This window comes from Euleptes europaea, chromosome 2 (genome assembly GCF_029931775.1).
Source record: "Euleptes europaea isolate rEulEur1 chromosome 2, rEulEur1.hap1, whole genome shotgun sequence".
NCBI lineage: Eukaryota > Metazoa > Chordata > Lepidosauria > Squamata > Sphaerodactylidae > Euleptes > Euleptes europaea.
The window spans coordinates 2,442,826-2,469,061 of record NC_079313.1 but is presented as its reverse complement, the minus strand read 5'-3'; the positions used below and the strand labels follow the sequence as shown (position 1 = coordinate 2,469,061).

The 26,236-nt window shown below is 46.1% G+C and overlaps 1 protein-coding gene across 2 annotated transcripts in view; it reads right to left on the bottom strand.

Moving 5' to 3' along the window:
• Nucleotides 1-26,236, bottom strand: part of LOC130493984 (hippocampus abundant transcript 1 protein-like) — a 163,714-nt gene extending 137,478 nt beyond the window's left edge. Inside the window, exons 1-12 of one of the 2 annotated variants that reach the window (XM_056867615.1) lie at nt 26,086-26,236; nt 19,101-19,196; nt 17,466-17,528; nt 14,948-15,075; nt 12,055-12,169; nt 10,843-11,061; nt 9,111-9,224; nt 7,948-8,019; nt 7,282-7,394; nt 5,478-5,575; nt 4,534-4,700; nt 3,465-3,670 (exon numbers count right to left, since the gene is read on the bottom strand). In XM_056867615.1, the coding sequence (XP_056723593.1) occupies nt 3,465-3,670; nt 4,534-4,700; nt 5,478-5,575; nt 7,282-7,394; nt 7,948-8,019; nt 9,111-9,224; nt 10,843-11,061; nt 12,055-12,169; nt 14,948-15,075; nt 17,466-17,528; nt 19,101-19,196; nt 26,086-26,172 (1,478 nt within the window). In that variant the 5' untranslated portion in view covers nt 26,173-26,236. Of the gene's footprint in view, nt 1-3,430; nt 3,671-4,533; nt 4,701-5,477; nt 5,576-7,281; nt 7,395-7,947; nt 8,020-9,110; nt 9,225-10,842; nt 11,062-12,054; nt 12,170-14,947; nt 15,076-17,465; nt 17,529-19,100; nt 19,197-26,085 lie in introns of those variants that run through there. The other variant, XM_056867614.1, reaches the window with a different exon arrangement.

Below are 26,236 nucleotides of genomic sequence, written 5' to 3'. Positions count from 1 at the left end.
TAAATATGTTTGCTGCTCTGGAGCCACAGTCCCTGGGGCCTTGCGGGTCTTTGGGCAGGAAGGGAGCAGAAATGAAATGATTGGTAAGCAGGGAAACTTCACGGCCATGATCGGAATGAGCACGAGGAGCCCTCCTTCCACAAAAAAGGGGGGTAATTTCTCCCCAATCTGATAAAACAAGCTCCACCTCTGGCTGCAGTTTCTAGTTGAGATGTCAACCAAAACAGGGGTTAGCTACAACCAAGTCCAAACAGCACGGCAGTAAATAGCAGCAGTTTAAGATGGTGAGAAGAAGAGACAGGGGACTTCAGAGATCCCTCCAGATTGAGAAGCTGATATTCTTCTAGACCCCCACTGGGGCTCAAGGAAAAAACCCAAGATTGCTTTGCTTACAACATCCTTAACTTCATCTTTGGCAGATTCCTGAAACTCAATTCCTGGTACTAAATTTCTATCCCTCGTGCATGCACAAGAAAGTGTGGTAGACACAAGAACTGTAATCTTCCCGAACCCAGAACAGGATATTTGGGGCCACATTTCGTCATCCTGGCAAGAACAATTTATCGTCACAACCTGAACCAGAGTTACTTTCCTAGCAATCCTGGACACCACCCTCCTTGCCCGCCATCAGCTTCTGTATGCCCAACCCCACGTTCCTCCCCGCTTTTGAATCCTTAGTGTTCAGCTCCTGCAAGAAATCCAAAACATGGAACCAAACGGACACAAAGTCGCCAGAAGTTACAAGCCAAGGCTTTGGGGCATCTGAACCAGGTAAGAGCTGGCCCAGCAAAACGTTTTTTGAAAACTCGGGGTTTCTGGCAGCAGATTCCAGCCCCCTCCCCTCCCAAATGTTTCGAGTTCTTTCCCTTTAGCAATCATACATTTTTGGCCTATTAAAATTCTGTTCATCTCCCCTGTTGTGAATCCAACTTGTTAAAAACTAAGCTTATTTTTTTGATAAGTATTGCATCTATTTAATTCTTCCCTAAATTTCAGGGGTGTGTGTCTTATTTTGGGAAAACCGTTTTCTCTCCATTGCTCAAACGTTTTCAGAAATTCCACATCTCTACCTGAGAAACAAACAATAAAGTGATTTCTCCTTCTCCACAGGGAAGCATCTCTCCAACTTTGCTCCCTTCACAGGAACCTTATCACAGCAGCCTGCCTGTTGCAAGACCTCCATGCCTCAGCGGGGGTACTTGGCTTGAGAGCCAGAGAGGCGGCTACGCAACCTCATTGACCCAACCAAGGTGCACATGCTCTGCGATGCACCTCTGCGCCATGCAGCCCTTGGGGGAGAAGAGCGATCGCATGAGTAAGCTCCGAAGGCACCCCGTCCCTTCTCTTTCGTCAAGGGCTCCCTAGAACGCCAAGAGCTCCGTCAGCCCAAGACCTGCAGGAGTGTTGATTCTCAGTATTCCAAGCATCAGTGGGAATTGGTTCTTGTAGGTTATCCGGGCTGTGTAACCGTGGTCTTGGTATTTTCTTTCCTGACGTTTCGCCAGCAACTGTGGCAGGCATCTTCAGAGGAGTAATACTGAAGGACAGTGTCTCTCAGTGTCAAGTGTGTAGGAAGAGTAATATATAGTCAGAAAGGGGTTGGGTTGAGCTGAATCATTGTCTTGCAAAAAGTATCAAAGTATCAGGACAATGATTCAGCTCAACCCAACCCCTTTCTGACTATATATTACTCTTCCTACACACTTGACACTGAGAGACACTGTCCTTCAGTGTTACTCCTCTGAAGATGCCTGCCACAGCTGCTGGCGAAACGTCAGGAAAGAAAATACCAAGACCACGGTTACACAGCCCGGATAACCTACAAGAACCAATGAACTCTGACCGTGAAAGCCTTCGACAATATCAGTGGGAATATTCATCAACATTGAGGCTGGGGAGTGGCGGGGAGGTACTTCATACCCACAAACTCTTTCTCTGGCTAAGGGAAAGAGCTCCGGCTCTCTCCTCATATGAACAGTTTTTTCGCATCTTGAGGGAGAAACCCAAGGAAGAAAGGACCGGGGACCTTAAGGAGTTTCTGTAGGGCCTGCAAGACAGAGCTATTCTGCCAGGATTATGGTTGAAGCCAGCGGCAGAATCGCTCTATAAATGCTGGCCTCCCTGCCCTACCCTGATCACCTTTTATGCCATCTTAAGGGGTTTCGTTCTCCTCTAGGCCCTGCTGTAGCCATACGTTACAATTAAGGGCGCCATCGGAGACATGTTGTCTTTCATTTACAGATTTTATAGGGCTGGTTTTAATTGTTGTTTTTAAAACGCTTTCATTCGGTTTCATTATTTGGCACATGGTTGTGTGAGCCCGGTTTCTGCTGGGGAGGGGCGGGGTAGAAATCCGATAAAACAAATAGAGAAATAAATTCCAAAGGATAGCCATTGGCTGGTGGAACTGCCCCAAACCAGGGACAGTGTGTCCTTGAGGCATTTGCCTTTCTTTTTTTGGCCTGAAGTGCTCAAGCAGGTTGGACCGGATGAAATCTGGTCCCTCCTAGGATGGGCAGATGGACCTCTTTGAACTGAGGGGGGAAAACCCCCGTAGCTTTTGAGAATGGACATGGATAACTGGCTGGATCCTGCATACCTTCGTGGGTTAAGTCCATCAAGGTCCTGGGGTAACGTATGAAAGAGAGATTTAGCAGAAAGACGGTTATGATCCACTGGGTGAAGAGACTGGGACTTACTCCAGAGGCCGGGGGCAAGCCCGACTTCCCCAGCAGAGCTCGTGCCTTACGCAATTGCGGTCTACTGAAGCATTGCATGGCCTCTGCCCCTCCTGCTAACGGGGGGGGGGGGGGGGCGTCAATGGCACGGCAACACCAAAGTCCCGGTGGCACCTTGAAGGCTCACAGCCTCCATTTCTGCCTGAGCTCACTTGAGTCAGGCGAGCGTGACTCAAGGAAGCTCATACAGAAATGAAGGCTGTTAGTCTTTACGATGCCATGGGATTTGTGTCTCATTTTGGACTAATGTGGCTACTTCTTTGACGTCTCCAGCGACACAGGCCCTGCCACTGCCGAGTTACAGACCCACAAGTGCAAGAGGGCTGCTATTAGCAACGTGCTTTTTGTTTTTTAATGCCCTGTAGGCGATTCACGCCTCAGCTTGGTCTTGGTCTATTACAAAGAGCAGGAATAAGAACCACCCCTTCTTCCAACTGGAAAGGAAAGGGTTTTTTGGCAGGTCGATCCTCCTCCCCGACTACGTCAATGTTTAAGAGCATTTCAGCGTCTTCCGCTTGGCCAACCGAAAGACGCCTTCTTGTGGCACCCGACGGTACAGGATTCCTCCCCTTCCGCCGAAGATGGATACACTCGGCTCCAGGAGGGACAGCTTTCCCCGCCACCGTCGCTCTGAACTGCGATCCCGGCATCCTGCCACCACCAATCCGTGCCGCGCGGTCCGTCCCCGGCGAGAGTAGAAGCTCCAGGCGGCCTCCACTCCTTCACACGCTACTGTCCTCCAGCAAGGGCTCCTTGCTGTCTGAGCCTGCCCCCGGGGGGCCGTGGATGTGGGCCTGGGCCCCGTTGCCATGTCTCTTGTGGCTGCCCGACCTCAGGGCAAGGCTGTGCTCGGGAATGAACAAGGCCACGAGGAGGGACAAGAGGACGGAGCAGGCCCCGAAGAGGAAAGGGGGCCCGGGAATGATTCCCCTCTGGAACAAAACAAACAAACAAAAACAGCCAGTGGGAAAAATGAAGCCCAACAAGGGGGTGGGAGCTCGGCCTGGCAAAGGCAGTTATGGAAGTTGTGCCAGCCAGCCCCTGTCTTAAGGTCATAAGAAAAGCCCTGCTGGATCAGACCCAGGTCCAGCAGTCTGTTCACACAGCGGCCAACTAGGTGCTTCTAGGAAGCCCTCAAACAAGACGACTGCAGCAGCACCATCCTGCCTATGTTCCACAGCACCAAAGATAACAGGTCTGCTCCTCTGATCCTGGAGAGAATAGGACTGCATCGTGACTAGTATCCATTATGACTAGTAGCCATGGATAACCCTCTCCGCCATGAACATGTCCCCTCTTAAAGCCTTAGAACATAAGAGCATAAGACAGGTCATGCTGGATCACACCAAGGCCCATCAAGTCCAGCAGTCTGTTCACACAGCGGCCAACTGGGTGCCTCTAGGAAGCCCACAAGCAAGACAGCTGCAGCACCATCCTGCCTGTGTTCCAAAGCACCTAATATAATAGGCATGCTCCTCTGAGATTGGAGAGAATAGGTATGCATCATGACTAGTATCTATTTTGACCAGTAGCCATGGACAGCCCTCTCTTTCCTCCATGAACATGCCCACTCCCTTCTTAAAGCCTTCCAAGTTGGCGGCCGTCACTACTTCCCGCCCCCCCACTTCTTCAACGTGCTGACAGGTTCCACAGTGTCTTCCAAGCAAGGGAGAAAGAACACAGGGTGGGCATTGCTGCCTGGTGTTCAAACCCCCCTCGCCAAGAAAACTTATAAAAACTGCCCTTGCCGCAAAAGACATGCACACAAAAATCCAACCCCCCCCCAAAAAGCTACCTCATCGGTGGGGTTGGCCATGTTGGCCTTGGAGGCTTTGCCCAGGGGCTCCACCCCGGCCATCTCATTCAGCTCCACGTGGAAAAGGTAGAAGATGAAGCCGTAGAAAGCAGGTCCCAGCCCGTTGCACAAGCCGCGGATGCCGGTGATCATCCCTTGAACCACACCTAGATACAGAAGAAGAAGAAGAGTTGGTTTTTCTATGCTGACTTTCTGTACCACTTAAGGGAGACTCCAACCGGATTACAATCACCTTCCCTTCCCCTCCCCACAACAGACACCCTGTGAGGCGGGTGGGGCTGAGAGAGCTGTGACTAGCCCAAGATCACCCAGCAGGCTTCATGTAGAAGAGTGGGGAATCGAACACAGTTCTCCAGATTAGCATCCACCGCTCATGTGGAAGAATGGGGAATCCAACCTGGTTCTCCAGATCAGAAGCAGGAGGAGTTGGTTTTTTATATGCTGACTTTCTCTACCGCTTAAGGGAGACTCAAACCAGCTTCCAATCACCTTCCCTTCCCCTCCCCACAACACACACCTTATGAGGTAGGTGGGGCTGAGAAAGCTAGAAGAGAGCTGTGACTGGCCCAAGGTCGCCCAGCTGGCTTCATATGGAAAAGTGGGGAAACCAAGTCAGCTTCAGGTAGTCGGCTTCAGGTAGCCGGCTCAAGGTCAACACAGCCTTCCATCCTTCTGAGATCGGTAAAATGAGTACCTGGCTTGCTGGGGGTAAACTGGGGAGGGCAATGGCAAAACCACCACAGAAACAGTCTGCCCAGTAAATGTCGTGAAGTGACCTCACCCCATGGGTCAGTAATGACCCGGTGCTTGCACAGGAGACTACCTTTACTTTTATTTAATTTGAGCAAGGCTGCCAAAAAGCATTTGCTCTATGCACAGCTTGGACATGGGTCACGGGCGTAAATACGAAAAACAGGCGCTACCTTGCTGGTCGGGATCGGCGTTCCTTGACACCATGGCACTGATGGCAGGGAAAGTGATGCTCGACATGGCAGCCACGGCCCCAGCCGCCCACATCATCCTGCCAAGGAAGAAACAAACAAGAGCGGAACCGAGAAAACCAGTCAGGTCAGCCACCTTGGGGAGTGGGGGAAGGCAGGGGCTCATCTATCCAGGACCTTTCAACCTTGCCCTTCCCCAAAGAGCTCAAAGCGGCGCCACACACAGTTCCTCCTGTCCCCATTCCATCCTGACAACTACCCTTCGAGGTAGGCGAGGCCAAGATATCTGACCGACCCAAACTCGTCCAGTGAGCTTCACAGCAATGTAGAGATTCGAACCCGGGTCTCACGGACTCTACTCCAGCAGTCTTTATCACTAAACTGCACTGGGGAGTAAACCAAGTGAGAGGATGCCAGCTTCCTGTGTTGGCCAGTAAAGGTCTGTCTCCGCACAATTATCAGATGCTCAATTCCAGGAATTGACACAGCTAGGCTTTAATGGCACTGCTGGCCGGTTATGTCAAACCCTCGTAGATATTTGGAGGTAAGGAAGCAGGCATTGTGCATCTTGCCCAGAGGAGTCCACTGGGGTCTATATAACCCCCTCTTCTCCCTGTCTTCTAGTGTTCTGGCTGCCTAGGAGGCTGATAAAAACCCCCTGAAGATTTCATTTAAAAGAATACTTTTAAAGAGTCTTCTTTAAACTGGGAAATATGAATTCTATAGAAACAGATGCGCTAAAGCAGGGGTGTCAAACGCAATTATTAGGAGGGCGGGATATCACATAAATGTCACTTGGTCGCACCGGGCCAGAGGAGAGGGGAGCTGCCTTAGCTGGCTCTTGGGCCGGATAAGAGCTCTCAAGTGGCCGGATCGAGCACTCAGGTATTATTTATTTATCATATTTTTAGCCCGCCTTCATTCCCAGTCCAACCGGAGTCATGTTTGACACCCCTGCATTAAAGGCTATCATTTGAACAGAGAATCAGGACAATCTAACATACACAAGATACAGTGTGCTTTTCCATTTGAAAGAAAAATCCTATGGGGGAAAAGCATCTGACCTGGGACAAAATAAAAATGGAAGTTGTTCAAGTACTATACTTCCTTCTTACTGCCCTGAGGCCTACCAAATCATCTGCAGGCAGTGGAAGTCAAGAGGCATCGCTCTGTATACCATCAGGATCATCGGCTGAACTCACATTGACATTTTATCATGCCTTCTACCTACCACGCCATCTACCTATCATTCAAAATTCATTCTGTCTGAGGTACACATTGATTTTTCAAAATTACGAGCATTTAGGACTCCATCAAAGAAGAAGAAGATTTGGTTTTTAAACCCCTTTTCTCTACTTTAAGGAGTCTCAAAATGGCTTACAATCGCCTTCCTCTCCCCACAACAGACACCTTGTGAGGTAGGTGGGACTGAGAGAGTTCGGAGAGAAGTGTGCCTGGCCCAAGGTCACCCAGCTGGCTTCAAGTGGAGGAGTGGGGAAACCAACCCGGTTCTCCAGAGTAGAGTCTGCCGCTCTTAACCACTACACCACACTGACAGCACCACGGGGGAAGATGGAGATCCCATTTGTGCCTCCAGTGCCAAGACTTGAGCCAACAAGGCACCCGCCTCATGACAGAGGGGCTTTAAATCGGGCAATTTCGCCACCAGACAAAATCGGGACCAGTTTGGGCTGTGCTCTCCCCTGAAATCTGCCCCACATTTTGATCGGGGGGGCCTGCCTTGCAGTCAGACTAAGAACGCTCCCATCCACCGACCAGCACTTACCAAGGCTGCGATCCAAAACCGTACCAAGCGAGCTGCAGGATCTGAAAGCCTAGGCCCAGAAGGATGGTGTTTTTGTTCCCTATAGACCTCATGAGAATCCCAAGCACAACAGTCTGGAAGAGAGAGAGAGAGAGAGAAAAGAAAGTTCTCCAGACTTCATTTTTAAAACAAGGTGTATCAGAGAGGAGAGGCGCTGGTAGTGGAGTAAGAGGGAACCGTTCAGTGCAGTGTTGTTCTGTCAGCAGAGGGGCACTGTTTTACCCAATTTAAATCTAGAGGCGTGCTTCCGTCGTACAGATTCTGAAAGGAAACTCAGTGTAGGAGGGAGATCTACCTGCCCTGTGTACCTGAATGAAACACCGTTCTGGGAAGCCAAGTCTTAGCAGCGACCTCGTGCAGAGACACAATGTCATTCTATGACACCTCTGCATCGAGAGGTGGACGATTCACCTTTTGTGACAAAGCTACCTGCCTCCCTCCATAAGAGGCTTGCGGGAAGGCCAAAAGAGGGACCTACGCAGAAAGGAAGTCAGCGCTTCTATCTGTGGGAGGATTCTTTTGCACTGACAGGAATCTTCATTTTGCACGGTAAGTCAGAGTGCCCAGGGAACACGGCTCAGGAATTAAGTGTGCTAGTAGCCTGGAGAGACGAAACCAAATACTCACCTGAGCCAGTATGGAAAGAATTCCAACCACCCCAATAAAGGCTGCCACCGTCTCAGAGGAAAAGCTGATGACCTGCAAAGGCAATAACGCAAACCAACGGAGCTCAAGGCAAACGTGCTTCGAAGGCTGGATAGCCAGGATGTCGCCAAAGACATACAACCGCCCCACAAGCGATAGGGTCTATTTTTATGCCAGGATGGTTTTTTTCAAGCTGGATTCTAATTAACAGATTTTAAAATTTTTAAATTATTTCATAAGCTGCCTCATGTAAGCTGCTGGAGAAGAGGCATCAAATTTTTCTAAATAAATAAATAGGGTTACCCTTGTTGGGCATGTCTTCCCCCGCCTTCCTTGTGATCAGTACAACCCACCTATCCCACACAGGTATTCCATGCCCCCATATGATAAAGCAGCTGCAGATGGGGAGATGCCTGCATCACAACATGGGCTAAGGAATCATTCCCTTTAAGGGGATGCGGTTTTCTACTGGCCATCACCCGTCATGCAATAATGCGCAACCCTACTTTTTAAAAAACCATATTTTATTATGTATTTTGTAAAACAAACAAAACAGTAGCAAACATACACAATCACACAGTCTTTTTTTCACCCTTTTTGGGGTTCTGGTAAATAACAGCCTTTTCAAAGACTTGCGTTTTATATCATTAAAAAAAGGAAAATTTAATCTGCCTTAATATACAGTTCTGTAATCATAGCCATTATATCTGCTTTTGTTATAATTGCATTCCTAGCTAATCCCACTGCTTCCCCTTCTCCACTTAAAAATTATACACTATTTATTATAGCTATTCTTGATTGTATTTATCTCCCCTTCTGGTTTTGCACGCTTATTTCTACTTTTTAGTACATATAAGTCAATTATCTAATCTTTCAACTTGAACCGCTTAGGGTATATATATTACTATACATCTAAATACTATTCTCTGCTAACTACTGTATTACACCTTAAATTTTGCATATTCATAATAAAACGCCCATTTCTTCTGGAATTCTTCCATTGGTTCTCCTTTTAACAAATTGGATAGTTTCGCCATCACTGCGTATAACCCTACCTTTTTGAAACAGGGCCTCACCCAAGCCTCTGCCCACATGGAGGTCAGCTGCCCCCAAAAGTCACACACCCCACGATCGGAGCGGCTTACCTGGCGCAGGTAGAGGAAAAAGCTGGAGTACTGGCCAGCTTCAGGCAGGTAGGAGAGAAAGACCGTGATACAGATCAGGAGTACGGTGGAATCCTGGCCCACTTTGCGGAGAGACTGCGGGAGGAGAGAACGGGCTGCCTTCAATTGCAGTGCAAAACATCCGCCTGTCTGGTGCAGCAGTGACAGCATCAGGCTAGGATCTTGTAGGCAGCTTACAAATCTCAACACAGCGTGCAGCTCATTGGGGTATCTTAAGCCACTCAACTCTTTATAACCAACCTTGCAGGACTGTTGTGAGGATAAAATGGCGAACAGAGAACCAAATACACTGCTGTGAGCTCCTTGGATGAAGGGATTAAAAAAAAGGCTCCCCCCCTCTGTAGTTTTCAGGTTAAGAAGAAGAGTTGGTTTTTATATGCCGCCTTTCTCTACCACTTAAGGGAGAATCAAACTGGCTTACAAACACCTTCCCTTCTCACAACAGACAGACACCATGTGAGGTAGGTGAGGCTGAGAGAGCTCGAAGAGAGCTGTGACTGGCCCAAGGTTACCCAGCAGGCTTCATGTGCAGCGGTGGGGAAACCAACCCGGTTCACCAGATTAGCGTCCGCCACTCATGTGGAGGAGTGGGGAATCAAACCCGGTTCTCCAGATCTGGTCCACCGCTCCAAACCACCGCTGTTAACCACACCACGCTGGCTCTCAGGAAGGTAAAAAGGGCGGTTGCTGCATCAGAAGCACAAGACCAGCCCACATGTGACCGGCTCATCATTCGGTTGCTGGAGGCAAGAGCAGGACAACAGACATGTGAGAAAGCCAGGAAGTCCCTGCCTCAAGCTTCACCTCCTCCACGAGCTCGACGCGGCAAACAGTTCAGCCTCAGCACCCCACCAAGAGAAAGATATTGGACTAATCTGCAGGACTGTCATCAAGACTATTGAGAAAGTGAAACCTCCGTCCTGTCAATCTTATGCCCACGTCGTAGATGAAACTACAGTGGCTTGCGTAACGATCGGGGCAAAACCTGAACTGGGGGCATCCAGGCTCACTCCCTCAGCCCCCCAAGTCTCCACCACAGGAAACCCCTCCTGTACAACACAGCCGCCAAGAAATCAGACGGGGATTGAGACTGGGAAGGGCAGCCAGGAAAGAGCTAGAAAAGATTCTTAAGTGTAAGTATGTGTCACTGGCATCCAAGATCAAGTTAATTCAGGCCATCGTATTCCTTATTACTATGTACGGGTGAGAAAGCTGGACATTGAAGAAAGCGGATAGGAAGAAAGTAGATTCCTTCGAAATGTGGCATTGGAGGAGAGGGTTACGGATACAGTGGACTGCCAAAAAAACAAATCAGTGGGTTACAGAGCAAATCAAGCCTGAACTGACCGTAGAAGCTAAAATGACTCAACTATCGCATTTTGGCCACATTATGAGAAGACAAGAGTCACTGGAAAAGACAGTCATGCTAGGAAAAGTTGAGGGCAGCAGGAAAAGAGGAAGACCCAACAAGAGATGGATGGACTCAATAAAGGAAGCCACAGCCCTCAGCTTGCAAGACCTGAGCAAGGCTGTCAAAGATAGGACATTTTGGAGGACATGGATTCAGAGGGTCGCCATGAGTCGGAAGCGACTTGACGGCACTTAACACACACACACCACTTCTTGCTCCCCGCCCTCCGCCAGAAACTGAAGCCGGGGCAGCCAGCGGCAAAAAAACACAGCGCCAACTTACAGCAAAGGGGTCTGCTTGCTCCCAAGAGATGGGCGCCCCCCAGGACACGGGGCGCATCTCCTCTGGCAGGGACTCTGGCACCACCAGCAGGATGAAGCCGATGTCCAGCAGCGCCACCCCAGAAGCCAGCACCACGACCAGGGTGTCGCTGTAGTCGCGGGACAGGTAGGCGCCGATGGCGGGACTCGTCACCAAGCTGGCGGCAAACGTGGCCGACACCTGCAATGCACCCATCCAAAACGGGAGTTAATAGCCAAATTACCTCCTCCTTCACCCAAGCAGCATTCAGGCTTGCGTACAAAATGGAGGACCAGGGATCTGTGGCATCCACTATCCGCCACCACAGTGGCCTGCAGCCTAAGTCAACATACAATTCAGACTTTTTGACTTGTACAGCCTCCCTCACTGTAGAGCTCCCCAGCCCGGGGAGAGCACACAGCCCTTCCCGTCTTAAGCTCCTGTGTGAGTTTCCCCCTTTGCTTCTTTTTCCTCAGCTCCACGGTGTCCCCCCACGCTTGTCCTTCAAGTCACTACCTCCTGTCTCCAGGCCTCTGCTTGCCAGACTGCTGCTTAGATTAGCTCCTTCCCTTCTACCTCCTCCCCAAACCTCTTGGCCACTTTTTTCTTGTCAGCCCTTGAGTCTTATTCATGTGTGAAAGAAGAAAGCCTGCGGAAAAGCATTGCTCTGAACGGACAGAAGTACCAGGAGCTTTCACTGGTCAATTTCATCTCGACACAACGTTACAAGTGACTGATGAAGATGTCTGAAAAGGATTAGAAACCAGACTTTCCTTTTCGCGTTTTAAACAAGTGTCCAGATTGACCGCACTGTTCCATTGAGTGGATTATTAATTATCTGTGTCTGATTTAATCTGCATTGTATTATGTGTTGACTTTACAACCTGTAGTGCTCCATGTTGCTATCTAGCTATTTCCATGTCAATTTCCCTGACGTCTGCTTGAATTCATGCTTTGTTTCCAGATAGTATAGTCAATTATAATTGTGTGTGATATATTCACTTGCTTGGCCACTGTGCTGTGTTATTTTGATTGCTTAGCCTTCTCTAAGCACAATATTTATTAGTTTCATAACCTTTAAAAAAGCAGACATAAAGAAAGCGGGCAGATTCACATTCTCCTCTCAGAAGCAAGGCCAGGGGCAGAAGGAGCAGACAGCCAGGGGAGGATGACCATCAGAACAAGAGGCCTTACCAAGCCATAAGCGGTACTGCGCTCGTGTTCCTGCGTGATGTCAGCAACATAGGCAAAAATCACAGAGAAGGTGACAGCAAAGACTCCAGACATGGAGATGACGGCAAAATACCACCTGGAAGAGAGAAAGGGAGGGGAGCCGAGAGATGCCACGTGGCTCCAAAACAAGAGTTCAAAAGTGCCTCTACACGCTTCACATACGCTTCCTCAGTGGGATCTTTCTTAACTCCAGATTAGAGTCCACCACTCATGTGGAGGAGTGGGAAATCAAACCCAGTTCTCCAAATTAAGAGTCCTGGCAAGCACTTTCAATTAAGATACTGGCTGCAGCCAGACTGGGTTCCACGATTGTTTCATTGCTTGCTCGGGATGTTTGAGTAAAGAAAGATCCCCCTGAGGAAGCGTAATTATTAAATGGTTTTCTCTTGCACCATTTGCTTCTTTTCATCTCCATTTGCTTTGGGGCGGCCCTCTTCTCTTTGGTTTGTCCAAAACAGAGTTCACAAAAGCAAATGGAGAAGCTGCCTGGAATCAAAACCTGAAGAACTGACAGGCACCACATCTGGCGAGGCCCGCACTGAAACATTCACAGTCACTGACTTATATCTAACTCCTGTGCTGGTGTTTATGGGAGCCATGGGAACCTCCTCTTCGGAACTGGGCTGCACCGCCAATTCTGGGCTGCTGCAAAACCCAAAGTGCTGAATGCCGTGCCGGGCACCGGACGATTCCAACGCTGCATGAGGAACTGCACGGTTCAACAGAAACGAAGAAACCGTCCCTGCCAACAGATAACAACCTAACAGAAGCACTGACCAGTTCTGTATTATAGATCTGCACAGACTGTCTTCTCAGTCTTGGAGGATAAGGTTTTCATGTTATATTTTTTTTAAAAAATCATCACATGTTCGCTCACAAGCAACTTCCAGCAGGCAGCTGAGAAATGGGACAGAGGGTAACAACCGTATTTCCGTGTGCTTCCACATTAAATCCCCAAACAGACACACGTGAGTGTGCAATCATCCCCGCATGCACATTCATTTAAGCGCCAGTGCGTAGAGGTTATACTGAGCAAAGGGGAACTTGGGTTCAAGTCTGAACTCAAGCCATGAAGCTCACTGACTGACACACACACGCAGCAGAGGAGGATAGACTCCTGTCAGTTGCCCTCAACTCCCTGGAGGAAGGGCAGATTAAAAAAAAAAACCTTGACACAGAGGCAGGGATGGTCAGACAAGCACCTTTCGGCAGGCTGCTGAGGGAACTGAACTGGAGATGAGACAAAGGAAGGCCAAACCAGCACTGCAGCAGGAAGAACCTCCTCCTGGATGGGTCTTTCTTGTCACTTTGGGGTCAGGAAGCAATTTTCCTCCAGGCCAGATTGGCCCAGGGATCCTGGAGGTTTTTTTTTTAATGGCGCCATCTTCTGGGCATCGAGTAGGGGGTCACTGGAGGTGTGGGGGGAGGTAGCTGTGCCGGAGGTTGGACTAGATGATCCTGGAGGTCCCTTCCAACCCTATGATTCTATGACACTAAGAGTTGCCAGGAAAGCTGAAGACATCCTGGGAGCAAGTTCCAGCTGAAAACTGCGTGTCAAAACTCAGATAAAGAACTTTTGCTCTCAAGAAGGAGTAGCAGTTCCCCTAATAGCGCACCCTGATAGCAAATGGCAGAGCCAGCGTAGTGCAATGGTTAGTGTCGGACTGGGATCTGGGAGACACAGGTTCAAATCCCCGCTTTGCCATGGCAGCTCACTGGGTGATCCTGGGCCAGAAAGTTGCTCACAGTCTAGCCTACCTCACAGGATCAGTGTTAAGGATAAAATGGAGAAGAGGAGAACGACATAAGCTGTTTTGATCTCCATTAGGAATTTTTTTTTTTTAAAAAAGGAATATAAAGTAAATAAAGAAACCCAAGACATCTTTAAACTCAATGTGGTATCTACCCGTGAGAAACAATCGTTACATTGATTTAATTCCCTTGAACTCCAATTAAGAATGTATGAGACAAGGACGATATTTTGAAGCATTTAAAAAAAAATATAACTAGTTATTTAACTAGTTGTTGCAGAAATCTGGATCCTCTGTTAAGAGTGCAACGCAGGTCCAGAATCCGGTTTGGTGCTCAGATTATCCTAGTCTTAATATTTATTTTATTAGAAGGCTTGGTAAGAAGCCAAAGAAACCTGAACGCATGGATTAGCACACGCAAATACAGAACTTTGACCTCTTCATTGACAGGCCAGGTCAGAGCATAAGAGAACCCAGAACATAATGTGATAGAGAAACCGGGGAGATATAAGAGGTCTATAAAATTATACATGGTATGGAGAGAGTGGACAGGAAGAAGCTTTTCTCCCTCTCTCATAATACCAGAATGCGGGGTCATCTACTGAAGATGGAGGGAGAGAGATTCAAAACTGATAAAAGGAAGTATTTCTTCATGCAACGCAATAGTTAAATTGTGGAACTCCCTGCCCCAGGATGTGGTGATGGATGCCAACTTGGAAGGCTTTAAGTGGGGAGTGGACATGTTCATGGAGGGTAGATAGGGCTATCCATGGCTATTAGCCAAAATGTATATTAGTCATGATGCATGCCTATTCTCTCCAGTTATCAGAGGAACATGCCTATTCTATCAGGTGCTGTGGAACACAGGCAGGATAATGCTGCTGCAGTAGTCTTGCTTGTGGACTTCCTGGAGGCACCTGGTTGGCTGCTGCGTGAACAGACTGCTAGACTTGATGGGCCTGGGTCTGATCTAGCAGGGCTTTTCTTATGTGCTTAACGTGGCACCCAAAGGACAGGCAAGATTCAGAGCCAAAGCCGGGCCAGCACTTAGGCTATGAACCAGGGTCACATGCAGGCCTTCGTACGCTCCGCTTGGGACTTACCATGGACTGATCTTCATGAGAGGGATTGGCGCACAGGTGAAGAACACGGTGAGGAGCAGGAAGGATTTTCTACCCCAGACATCAGACAGGGCTCCAATTAACGGGGCACTTAGGAAAGAGAGCAGACCCTGCAAAGAGAAAGGGAGGGTGGTTATCAGCCATACAGCCCATAGCCACTTTTGCCACAAAACCTTAAAATTGGTCACAAGATCTATTTAAGGCTCTTCTGCAAGAATAAGATGTCAATACCCTGGGCTGAGAGGGGACAACTTAATAAATCTTCTGTGTTTATTTGAAGCATTTCTATACTACTACTTTGGGTGGGGGGAGTTCTGTGTGAAGCAATTTTTCAGACCATAAAAATAGAATACACAAGAGATGACAATAAACCCAATCAATGTATAATACTGCTCGTAAACAAACTGTGATGGGTCCCATGGTGCAGAGCTGCACTCCTGCAGTCAAAAGCTCTGCTCACGACCTGAGTTCGATCCCAACGGAAGCCGGTTTCAGGTAGCCGGCTCAAGGTCGACTCAGCCTTCCATCCTCCCAAGGTAAAATAAGCGCCCAGCTTGCCGTGGGTGAAGGTGTAGGTGACAGGGGAAGGCAACGGCAAACCACCCTGTAAACACAGTCTGCCTAGTAAGCGTCAGGATGGGACGTCACCCCATGGGTCGCCAATTACCCGGTGCTCGCACAGGGGACTGCCTTTACCTTTTTAAACAAACTATGGCAGTCTAGGAATGTTCGTATGAAAGAAGTATACTTGATGCATGCTTGGAAGGTTAGACTCCCCTCCACCCTCTCACCAGCCAGTCTTTCAACAGCTATGATGGAAAATGGGGAGGGGAGGAGGCTTTCATAGCCACTCCTTTTGCTGGTGACAGTGGTCTCTTGAAAATGTGTATGTGTGGGGGCGGGGGGCACCTTCTTCCCAAATGTTATTCCAGAATACACCACTTGAGAGCCAGAGTGGTGAGTGGTTAAGAGCGGCAAACTCTGATCTGGAGAACTGGGTTTGATTCCCCGCTCCTCCACATGAAGCCAGCTGGGTGACCTTTGGCCAGTCACAGTTCTCTGCAAACTCTCTCAGCCCCACCTACCTCACAAGGTGTTTATTGTCGGGAGGGGAAGGGAAGGTAATTGTAACCCAGTTTGATTCTCCTTAAAAGGTAGAGAAAATGGGCATATAAAAACAAACCTCCTTCTTCTGGTACAGTCATGCTAAGCCCATGAGCAAACTGCCCCAGGGCAAGTTGTCTTACCCCCTGGGGCAACCTAGACCCTCTGTTTCCACCCAGCCAAGCAGATTAGGCCACACATCAAGTGGAAAACACATGGTAAGATTTTTTGAGATTCAGGGAGAAACATACATCGGAATTCCAACTTCAGCCACAAGCACAGAAAGGGTGACCAAAGAAGAAGAAGAAGAAGAATTGGGTCATTAACGCATGGTCGCGGTAACCGCCTTTATTCCCTGTTCCAGCCAGGATCAAATTTTTGTGAACGCACGTTACCTCATTCCTTGCCGGCTCAACCCTGTCTGAACGCAAAAGGAACCTGGTTTTTCCCATTCCTCTTGTGGCCCGAATTAAACAGTTCATCCTGGCTCATTCCAAGGCAGCATCCAGATAGCCAAACAGGGGAAGCACAGAAGACTGGCTTCTCTCACAGCCAATCATGAAGCAGTGTGTAAAGAGGCAGGGATTCAAGTGCTTCCTGCTACTTCAGAGCTCTTTCTGAGCAAAAGAAAAGCTTTTTTAAAACGAGGCTTGGATTTCTCCGCCCCCCCCTCTTTCGGATTGCTGCATTTTTTGCTTTTTGTTCTTAAAATGCTTTTTTATGTGGCAGCTGGGTTTGGGGGGAGGGAAATTTTCTCTCACAAGGTAAGCCAATTACAGAGCAGCATTAAAAGGGGTGGGACTTGATTTGAACTTGGGAGACTGCTTTTCTGTATTCATGCCTCCATTAGCACACAGTTTCGTCCCTGATCATTCCAGCCAATGCATACAGTTACCCCCAACCCGGGTTACTTTGATCCTGGCTGAAACGGGGAATAAAGAAGGCTACAGCGGCCATGCATAAATGACCTTGGTTTTTATATGCCGACTTTCTCTACCACTTAAGGAAGAATCAATGTGGCTTACAATCACCTTCCCTTCCCCACAACGGACACCCTGTGAGGCAGGTGGGGCTGAGAGAGTTCAGAGAGAGCTGCGACTGGCCCAAGGTCACCCAGCTGGCTTCATGAGGAGGAGCGGGGAATCAAACCCGGTTCTCCAGATTAGAGTCCACAGCTCCTAACCACTACACTCTCTCCCTACTTATCAAGTCCATGCCAAAGGCAAGTGTGACAGATATATATTAGTCTGAACTGAGCCAACTTCAGCTACAGCTGAAAAAACAGGTCAGCTCAGTTTCCAGGCAGCCAGAACACGAAGTTTTCTCCCCCCTCCCCCGCACAGTCCTTCAACAGCAGCCACCGGGCCCAGGAACCGCTTCAGGAGGATGGTCTTACCTTGACTCCATGGATCAGACCGTTCATTAAGAAGGTATGTTGAGGGAAAGTCTGGTGTAAGACCTGCGGGGAGAACCAAGCAGTCAGCGTCAGCCCCATTGATCCACCAACTCTTCGAATTGGAGTTTAAAGAGAGGTTTGGAAAATAGGTGGGGAGGGGGAAGAAGAGTTGGTTTTTATATGCCGACTTTCTCTACCACTTAAGGGAGACTCAAACCGGCTTACAATCACCTTCCCTTCCCCACAGCAGACACCCTGTGAGGTAGGTGAGGCTGAAAGAGCTCTTAAGAGAACTGTGACTAGCCCAAGGTCACCCAGCCTGCTTCGTGTGTAGGAATGGGGAAACAAATCCAGTTCACCAGATTAGCCTTCGCCACTTGAGTGGGGAATCAAACCCGGTTCTCCAGGTCAGACACCCTGTGAGGTAGCTGAGAGAGCTGTGACTAGCCCAAGGTCACCCATCTGGCTTCATGTGTAGGAGTGGGGAAACAAATCCAGTTCACCAAAATAGCCTCCACTGCTCATGTGGAGGAGTGGGAAATCAAACCCGCTTCTCCAGGTCCACCGCTCCAAACCAAACCATCGCACTTAACACCACACTGGCGTAGAGAAGAAAACATTCCTCTGAAAAACTACAGAATTTGGGCACCCATCTGTTTAGATCTGGAACTTTGGTCAGTCCTGTACCTGCAGTCTCTCTTCTCACCTCTGAATAAACTCTAACCATTTTTGGTTTCAGTGTCTTATTACTGCTCCCCCCACCCCCAACCTTGTTGTCAAAGCCTGTGTCAAGAAGCTGGTTGTGCAAGGTAAATTTCCCAGATAATCAGATCAACCTGAACTAGATTAAAGGTACACTGTATTCCAAGAGCAAACTAGCAGGCAGCCTCCAGAACACGAAGTGAAGGATACCGCTTGAACCTCTCCAAGAGCACAGTTTCCTGGTACTTTTGCCAGATTACAGGCACTTTCCTTTGGATGGTCTCAGCCTTGCTGGGCTGGCTGGGTCACAGCAGCCTCCTTAAAAACGAGATCGCGTAGGCGCTAGAGCACCAAACAAGAAAGAAACACCTCAAGAACAGGAAAGCACCCACTCCTGTCAGTTTCCAGGTTGCCAATACACCACCGGTGGACACAGAAGGCAAATCAGTGTGGCAGATAACACTGCAAAAATTACTTGCCCGCAAAGTTTCACTGTGACCTTGGCACACAGACATGCACCTGTCATTAAAGACACCAGCGAGTACACATGAACACATGAAGCTGCCTTCTACTGAATCAGACCCATGGTCCATCAAAGTCAGTATTGTCTCCTCAGACTGGCAGCGGCTCTCCAGGGTCTCAGGCAGGGGTCTTTCACATCACCTACCTGCCTGGTCCCTTTAACTGGAGATGCTGGGGATTGAACCTGGGACCTTCTGCATGCCCAGCAGATGCTCTACCACTGAGCCACAGCACACGCTATTTAATACTACTGAACGTACACAAAATAATTTCCTTTTACAAGCTTTAGATAAGCACTAGTTTAACTGGGGGAGGGAGGGAAACCCACACAAAAGCATGGAGACTTGCTCACACCAATCCCACTGTCCTTGGCCATCCAGGGCCTCCAGTGACCAATCAAAAGGTACTCACCGTTAACATTGGGGTAGTGAGCAGCCCCCAGGCAAAGAACTCCAGGAAAATCACCACCACGGCATGGTACACACTGGGCTCCCCGATCCCTTGTCGCTGGAAAGAGGGGAAAGAAAAGGTCAGCAGCCGGGACCCACTTCAGGGAATGTCTTCATTCTGCACTCACCCTATACGTTACAAAGTTGGCACTAAGGCGATATTTCAAGAATACCGTTTTGCGGGGGTTGGGATTTTACTCAAAGCAATATGGAGAAGTGGAAAAAGTCTCTCCTCCAATAAAAAACAACAACATTTAGCTGGTAGCCTGAATGGGAAGCCAGCAGACAGACATGCACAGTAACTGCTCTGAGTCCAACTTTTGCTAGAAAAGAACGGGATAAAAGTCAAATAACTAAATAAACAGTCCCCACCAGAGCCAACCAACTGGTTTCTGGCCACAGGGAGGCTGTGGTTAGTCACTGCGGACCGAAAGTCTCTAGACAGAGGATGCCATTTCAAATTTTATTAGTGCAGCCTGGCTCCTGCCTCTCTTCTCCCCCCATACATCAAGGGGGCCAAAAGGTCGCTCCACAGTTAGAATTCACAGATTTTGGCATCGTTCACTCATGAGAGAGCCTCTCTTTCAACCATTCCCTAGGCTTGGCCAGGAGCTGCAAGGAAAACCACTGCCCAGCAACTTCCTATCTCCTCCACCGGAGCTCTTAGTAAACCAGATGAAATTGTGGCTATGTTGCACCACAACAAAGCTTTCACCAAGTCTTACATTCCCAGCCCTGCAGATAAAAAAATAAATAAAATATCTAGACATATTAAGGCCCTGGGGGGAAAAGCCAGAAAAATAACAAGTCACCCCCATCCCAGGACTTTCCCCCAAACAGTAATACTGGAGATATTGGGGACTAAAGAAACCTCTTTAGAAATGTTTTTCCTTTTGGAGTGAACAAAATAATTTTCAAGACAAGGTTTTAGTCACTTATAATGTGTAGTACGAAAGTGTTTATGTCAATCTCTAGGCTGATCCTGCATTAAGCAGGGTGTTGGTCTAGATGGCCTGTATGGCCCCTTCCAACTCTATGATTCTGTAATTCTATGAACTACAGCATTAGATAATAATACTTGTAGACATAAAATGTATTTTCAAGCATACATTATTGCTGTATTATGTATGATGCCCTCACAGATAATCCCAGGCTAGCCTGATCGTGTCAGATCTCTGAAGCTAAGCAGGGTCAGCCTTGGCTAATATTTGGATGGGCAACCTCCAAAGCATACAAGGGTTGCTACGCGGAGGCAAGCGATGGCAAACCACCTCTGAACGTCTCTTGCTCTGAAAACCCTATGGGGTCGCCATAAGTCAGCTGTGACTTGATACGCACGCACACACACACAATATGTACGATACCCTGACCTAGATAGTCCAGGAGAACCCAAGCTTGTTAGATCTCAGAAGTTAAGCAGGATTGTCCATGGTTAGTCCTTGGATGGAGACCACCAAGGAAACCCAGGGTTGTGATGTATAGGCAGGCAATGGTAAACCACCTCTGAATGTCGCTTGCCTAGAAAATTCTATGGGGTGGCCATAAGTTGGCTGTAACCTGATAGCAAAAAAATATGGTACTATATACACTATGATGTTGGGGTTAAAGTGCCAAACTAGGACATTAATGTTCAAATCCCCTGACTCCGTTCAGAAGTTCACAGGGTGAGGATAGATTTAAACTAGGCGAGGACAGATTTAATCTCTCTCTTCAGGTTGTTGTTAAACTACAGTGGAAGAGAAGACTGACATGTATGCGGCCCTGAGGGCAGGATAAAAATACAACCTACAGTTAATTTCCCACACTCCTATTCAGTTGTCTTCTTAATGCATTTGGCTGGGGAACTGTACATGATGTACAGTTTACTTTAAAAAGCAGAGGGTGAGAAAAGAATTAGACCTGAGAGAGTGACAACAGAACGGTGATTCTGAAGCAGTGGAGGTTAACTCCTTTCTGCCCTCACACTGTTTTCCCAAGTGGCCTTTTTCATTGCCTGTCTTTTTCCCCATCCTGGCTCTAATTAGTCCAGGCAGGTAGGCAATTTCAACTGGGGAAATTATGGGAGAGCAGAGAGTAAAAAAGACAACAACTCCAGAACCACAGCCTCAGTCTATACCCAAATATTCCGTTGTGCAACTCCTAATCCTTCTTCGAGTTCACTGTCAGCACAAGGGTCCCCCTTCTCCTTGGTCTTCAGCCCTCAGAGGGGCTTAGATTGGGACCCAGCAGTTCAAATCTCTCCTCAAACGCACCAGAGGCAAATTTAGGCGACACACCAGAATTTGACAAATTTTCTTCGGCTTTAGAAACCACCCCAAAGATTTAGGAGCCGGACTTAGTTTTCAGCCTTCACGCTTTTATATTTTAATGACCGCACTTGCCTGTTATTGCTACCACAAAACCTAATCCTAAACTCTTCACGTTTTTTTTTAAAGCTATGACAAAAGCATTGTAATGTGTACATAAATATGGGGTAACCTTAGCTGCCATCCGGACAAAAAGCCAACCTCTATCACCAAAATAGGTGTGAGAATCACCACAGCACCTGAGATTTATGAAGCCCTGGCTCCGCAGCAATCCCACCCAAAAGCCTGCAATATGCATTACCATGTGGGTATCTCCTCTTGAGGGGCAGTCATAGAGAAGGACTCCTCTCCAGCCAACACCTGCTTAGCTCTCCAAAGCGGGGTGGGTGGTTGGTGGTGGAGGGGGGGGGACACCTGAAGAACACGCGCTAAAGCCAAGCTCTGTTGACTGGGAGGTTCAGCGTAAGGCAGTCCTTCAAAAGGCCTAGACTCAGCTGTGAGACTTAGAAATTGTGATAAAAATAGGAAACACCATGGGCCATTCATACGCCCAAACATCCCTGCATAGTCGATGTTGTGAGATAAAAATTGGGGGGGGGGGAGAGAGAGAAGAAATGAAACTACGCACATCCTCCTAAACTTCTTGAAAAAGAACACACACACAAATTACATCAAAGAATCATAAGAGTTGGAAGGGACCACCAAGGGCCATCTAGTCCAACCCTCTGAACAATGCAGGAAATTCACAACTGCCTCCCCTCCCCACACCCCCAGTAGTTGAAGCCATCTCCATGCCCAGAAGATGGCTTCAACTACATCCCAGGCTACCATGGCTCTATACATAGTTATAAGCGCCTCTGGCTTTTAACTATTATGTGATTTAGGAAGCTAAGAATGAGGTTTTTAATTATTTTAATGTTATAATTATGGTTTTATTATATTTGTGTTATATTGTATGAATTATATTGTTAGCCGCCTTGAGCCTGGCCTTGGTTTTGGTGGACTGGGTATTAAGGTGAAACACAAATAAATAAAGTAAATAAATATATATCCATGTAAACATTGGGGCGGCCTCTGGTAAACATTGTTATAACCGCCTCTGGTTTTAACTATTAAGTGATTTAGGAATCTAAGAATGAGGATTTTTAATCATTTTAAAGTTATTATTATGGCTTTATTATATTTGCACTGTATTGTATGATGTATATTGTTGATAGCCGCCTAGAGCCTGGCCTCGGTTGGTGAACTGAAGGTGGGGTATTAAGTCGAAACACAAATAAATAAAGTAAATAAATATATATCCATGTAAACATTGAAGCGGACTCTGGTAAGCACTGTTACAATCGTCTCTGGTTTTCGACTAATAAGTGATTTAGGAATTTAAGATTGAGGGGTTTTTAATAATCGTAAAGTTATTATTACGGTTCTATTATCTTTGTGCTGTATTGTATAAATATACATCCCTGTAAACATTGGGGCGGTATCTAAGAATGAAGTTTATTAATAATAGTAAGGTTATTATTATGGTTTTATTATCTTTGTGCTGTATTGTATAAATATATATCCCTGTAAACATATAAGAATGAGGGTTTTTAATATTCGTAATTATTATGGTTTTATTATCTTTGTGCTGTATTGTATAAATATATATCCCTGTAAACATTGGGCGGTATCTAAGAATGAGGGTTCTTAAATAATTTTAACATGATTATTATGGTTTTATTACCTTTGTGCTGTATTGTAAGATGTATATGGCTGTTGGCTGCCTTGAGTGGGTTGAAGGCGGGGCATTAAGTCGAAACACAAATAAATAAAGTAAATAACTATACATCCACGTAAACATTGGGGCGGACTCTGGTAAACACTGTTACAAGCGCCTCTGGTTTTCAACTAATAAGTGATTTAGGAATCTAAGAACGAGGGTTTTAAATACTCTTACAGTTATTATTATGGTTTTATTATGTTACAATCGCCTCTAGTTTTTAAGCGATTTAGGAATTTAAGAATGAGGGTTTTTAAAGTAATTTTAATGTGATTATTACGGTGTTATTATCTTTGTGCTGTATTGTATAAATATATATCCCTGTAAACATCTAAGAATGAGGGTTTTTAATAATCGTAAAGTTATTATTATGGTTTTATTGTCTTTGTGCTGTATTGTATAAATATATATCCCTGTAAACATCTAAGAATGGGGTTTTTTAAATAATTTTAACGTGATTATTATGGGTTTATTACCTTTGTGCTGTATTGTATAAATATATATCCCTGTAAACATTGGGCGGTATCTAAGAATGAGGGTTTTAAAAGTAATTTTAACGTGATTATTATGGTTTTATTACCTTTGTGCTGTATTGTATAAATATATATCCCTGTAAACATCTAAGAATGGGGTTTTTTAAATAATTTTAATGTGATTATTATGGTTTTATTACCTTTGTGCTGTATTGTATAAATATATATCCCTGTAAACATTGGGCGGTATCTAAGAATGAGGGTTTTTAAAGTAATTTTGACGTGATTATTATGGTTTTATTACCTTTGTGCTGTATTGTATAAATATATATCCCTGTAAACATCTAAGAATGGGGTTTTTTAAATAATTTTAACGTGATTATTATGGGTTTATTACCTTTGTGCTGTATTGTATAAATATATATCCCTGTAAACATTGGGCGGTATCTAAGAATGAGGGTTTTTAAAGTAATTTTGACGTGATTATTATGGTTTTATTACCTTTGTGCTGTATTGTATAAATATATATCCCTGTAAACATCTAAGAATGGGTGGTTTTTAAATAATTTTAACGTGATTATTATGGGTTTATTACCTTTGTGCTGTATTGTATAAATATATATCCCTGTAAACATTGGGCGGTATCTAAGAATGAGGGTTTTTAAAGTAATTTTGACATGATTATTATGGTTTTATTACCTTTGTGCTGTATTGTATAAATATATATCCCTGTAAACATCTAAGAATGGGTGGTTTTTAAATAATTTTAACGTGATTATTATGGTTTTATTACCTTTGTGCTGTATTGTATAAATATATATCCCTGTAAACATTGGGCGGTATCTAAGAATGAGGGTTTTTAAAGTAATTTTAACGTGATTATTATGGTTTTATTACCTTTGTGCTGTATTGCATAAATATATATCCCTGTAAATCACTGGTTCCCAACCGGGAGTCCGTGGACCCCCAGGGGTCCACGAGAACTAAATTAAGGTCTGCGAAACAAAGTTATAAACCCATAATAAATTAATATTTTCAATTAAAAGTTCTCTATTATAAAAATATATATTCAAATATTATTCTAAGTTTAATGTTTAACTAACACTTATGATTAAAGTTTATTTTCAAATTCTCGGATTTTTAATTTTGAACCTTGGGGTCCCTGCACCGAACAAAAAAGTCCTAGTGGTCCCTGGTCAAAAAAAGGTTGGAAACCACTGCTGTAAATATTGGGCGGTATCTAAGAATGAGGGTTTTTAAAGTAATTTTAACGTGATTATTACGGCTTTATTATCTTTGTGCTGTATTGTATAAATATATATCCCTGTAAACATCTAAGAATGGGGGTTTTTAAATAATTTTAACGTGATTATTATGGGTTTATTACCTTTGTGCTGTATTGTACAAATATATATCCCTGTAAACATCTAAGAATGGGGGTTTTTAAATAATTTTAACGTGATTATTATGGTTTTATTACCTTTGTGCTGTATTGCATAAATATATATCCCTGTAAATCACTGGTTCCCAACCAGGGGTCCGTGGACCCCCAGGGGTCCACGAGAACTAAATTAAGGTCTGCGAAACAAAGTTATAAACCCAGAATAAATTAATATTTTCAATTAAAAGTTCTCTATTATAAAAATATATATTCAAATATTATTCTAAGTTTAATGTTTAACTAACACTTATGATTAAAGTTTATTTTCAAATTCTCGGATTTTTAATTTTGACCCTTGGGGTCCCTGCACCGAACAAAAAAGTCCTAGTGGTCCCTGGTCAAAAAAAGGTTGGGAACCACTGCTGTAAATATTGGGCGGTATCTAAGAATGAGGGTTTCTAAAGTAATTTTAACGTGATTATTACGGCTTTATTATCTTTGTGCTGTATTGTATAAATATACATCCCTGTAAACATTGGGGCGGTATCTAAGAATGAAGTTTATTAATAATAGTAAGGTTATTATTATGGTTTTATTATCTTTGTGCTGTATTGTATAAATATATATCCCTGTAAACATCTAAGAATGAGGGTTTTTAATATTCGTAATTATTATGGTTTTATTATCTTTGTGCTGTATTGTATAAATATATATCCCTGTAAACATTGGGCGGTATCTAAGAATGAGGGTTCTTAAATAATTTTAACATGATTATTATGATTTTATTACCTTTGTGCTGTATTGTAAGATGTATATGGCTGTTGGCCGCCTTGAGTGGGTTGAAGGCGGGGCGTTAAGTCGAAACACGAATAAATAAAAGTAAATAAACAGACATCTTTGTAAACTTTGGGGCGGCCTCCGCATAGGCAAGCCCCCCCCCTCTGAGCGGGGGCCTCCCTCGCGGGGCCGGCGTGAAGGCGGCGTTCCCTCCCTCCCTGCCTCCCTCAGGCCCGCCCGCCACTCACGCCGGCGCCATCGCGGATGACGGTCTTCTTGGCCAGGAGGACGCTGCGGTTGAGCCGCTTCTTCTTCTTCTTCTTCTCGCCGGTCATGGCGAGGCCCGGCCGCCGGTCCAGGCGCGGGTCCTGCTGCGCGGCGGCCCCCGCCGAGGCTCCC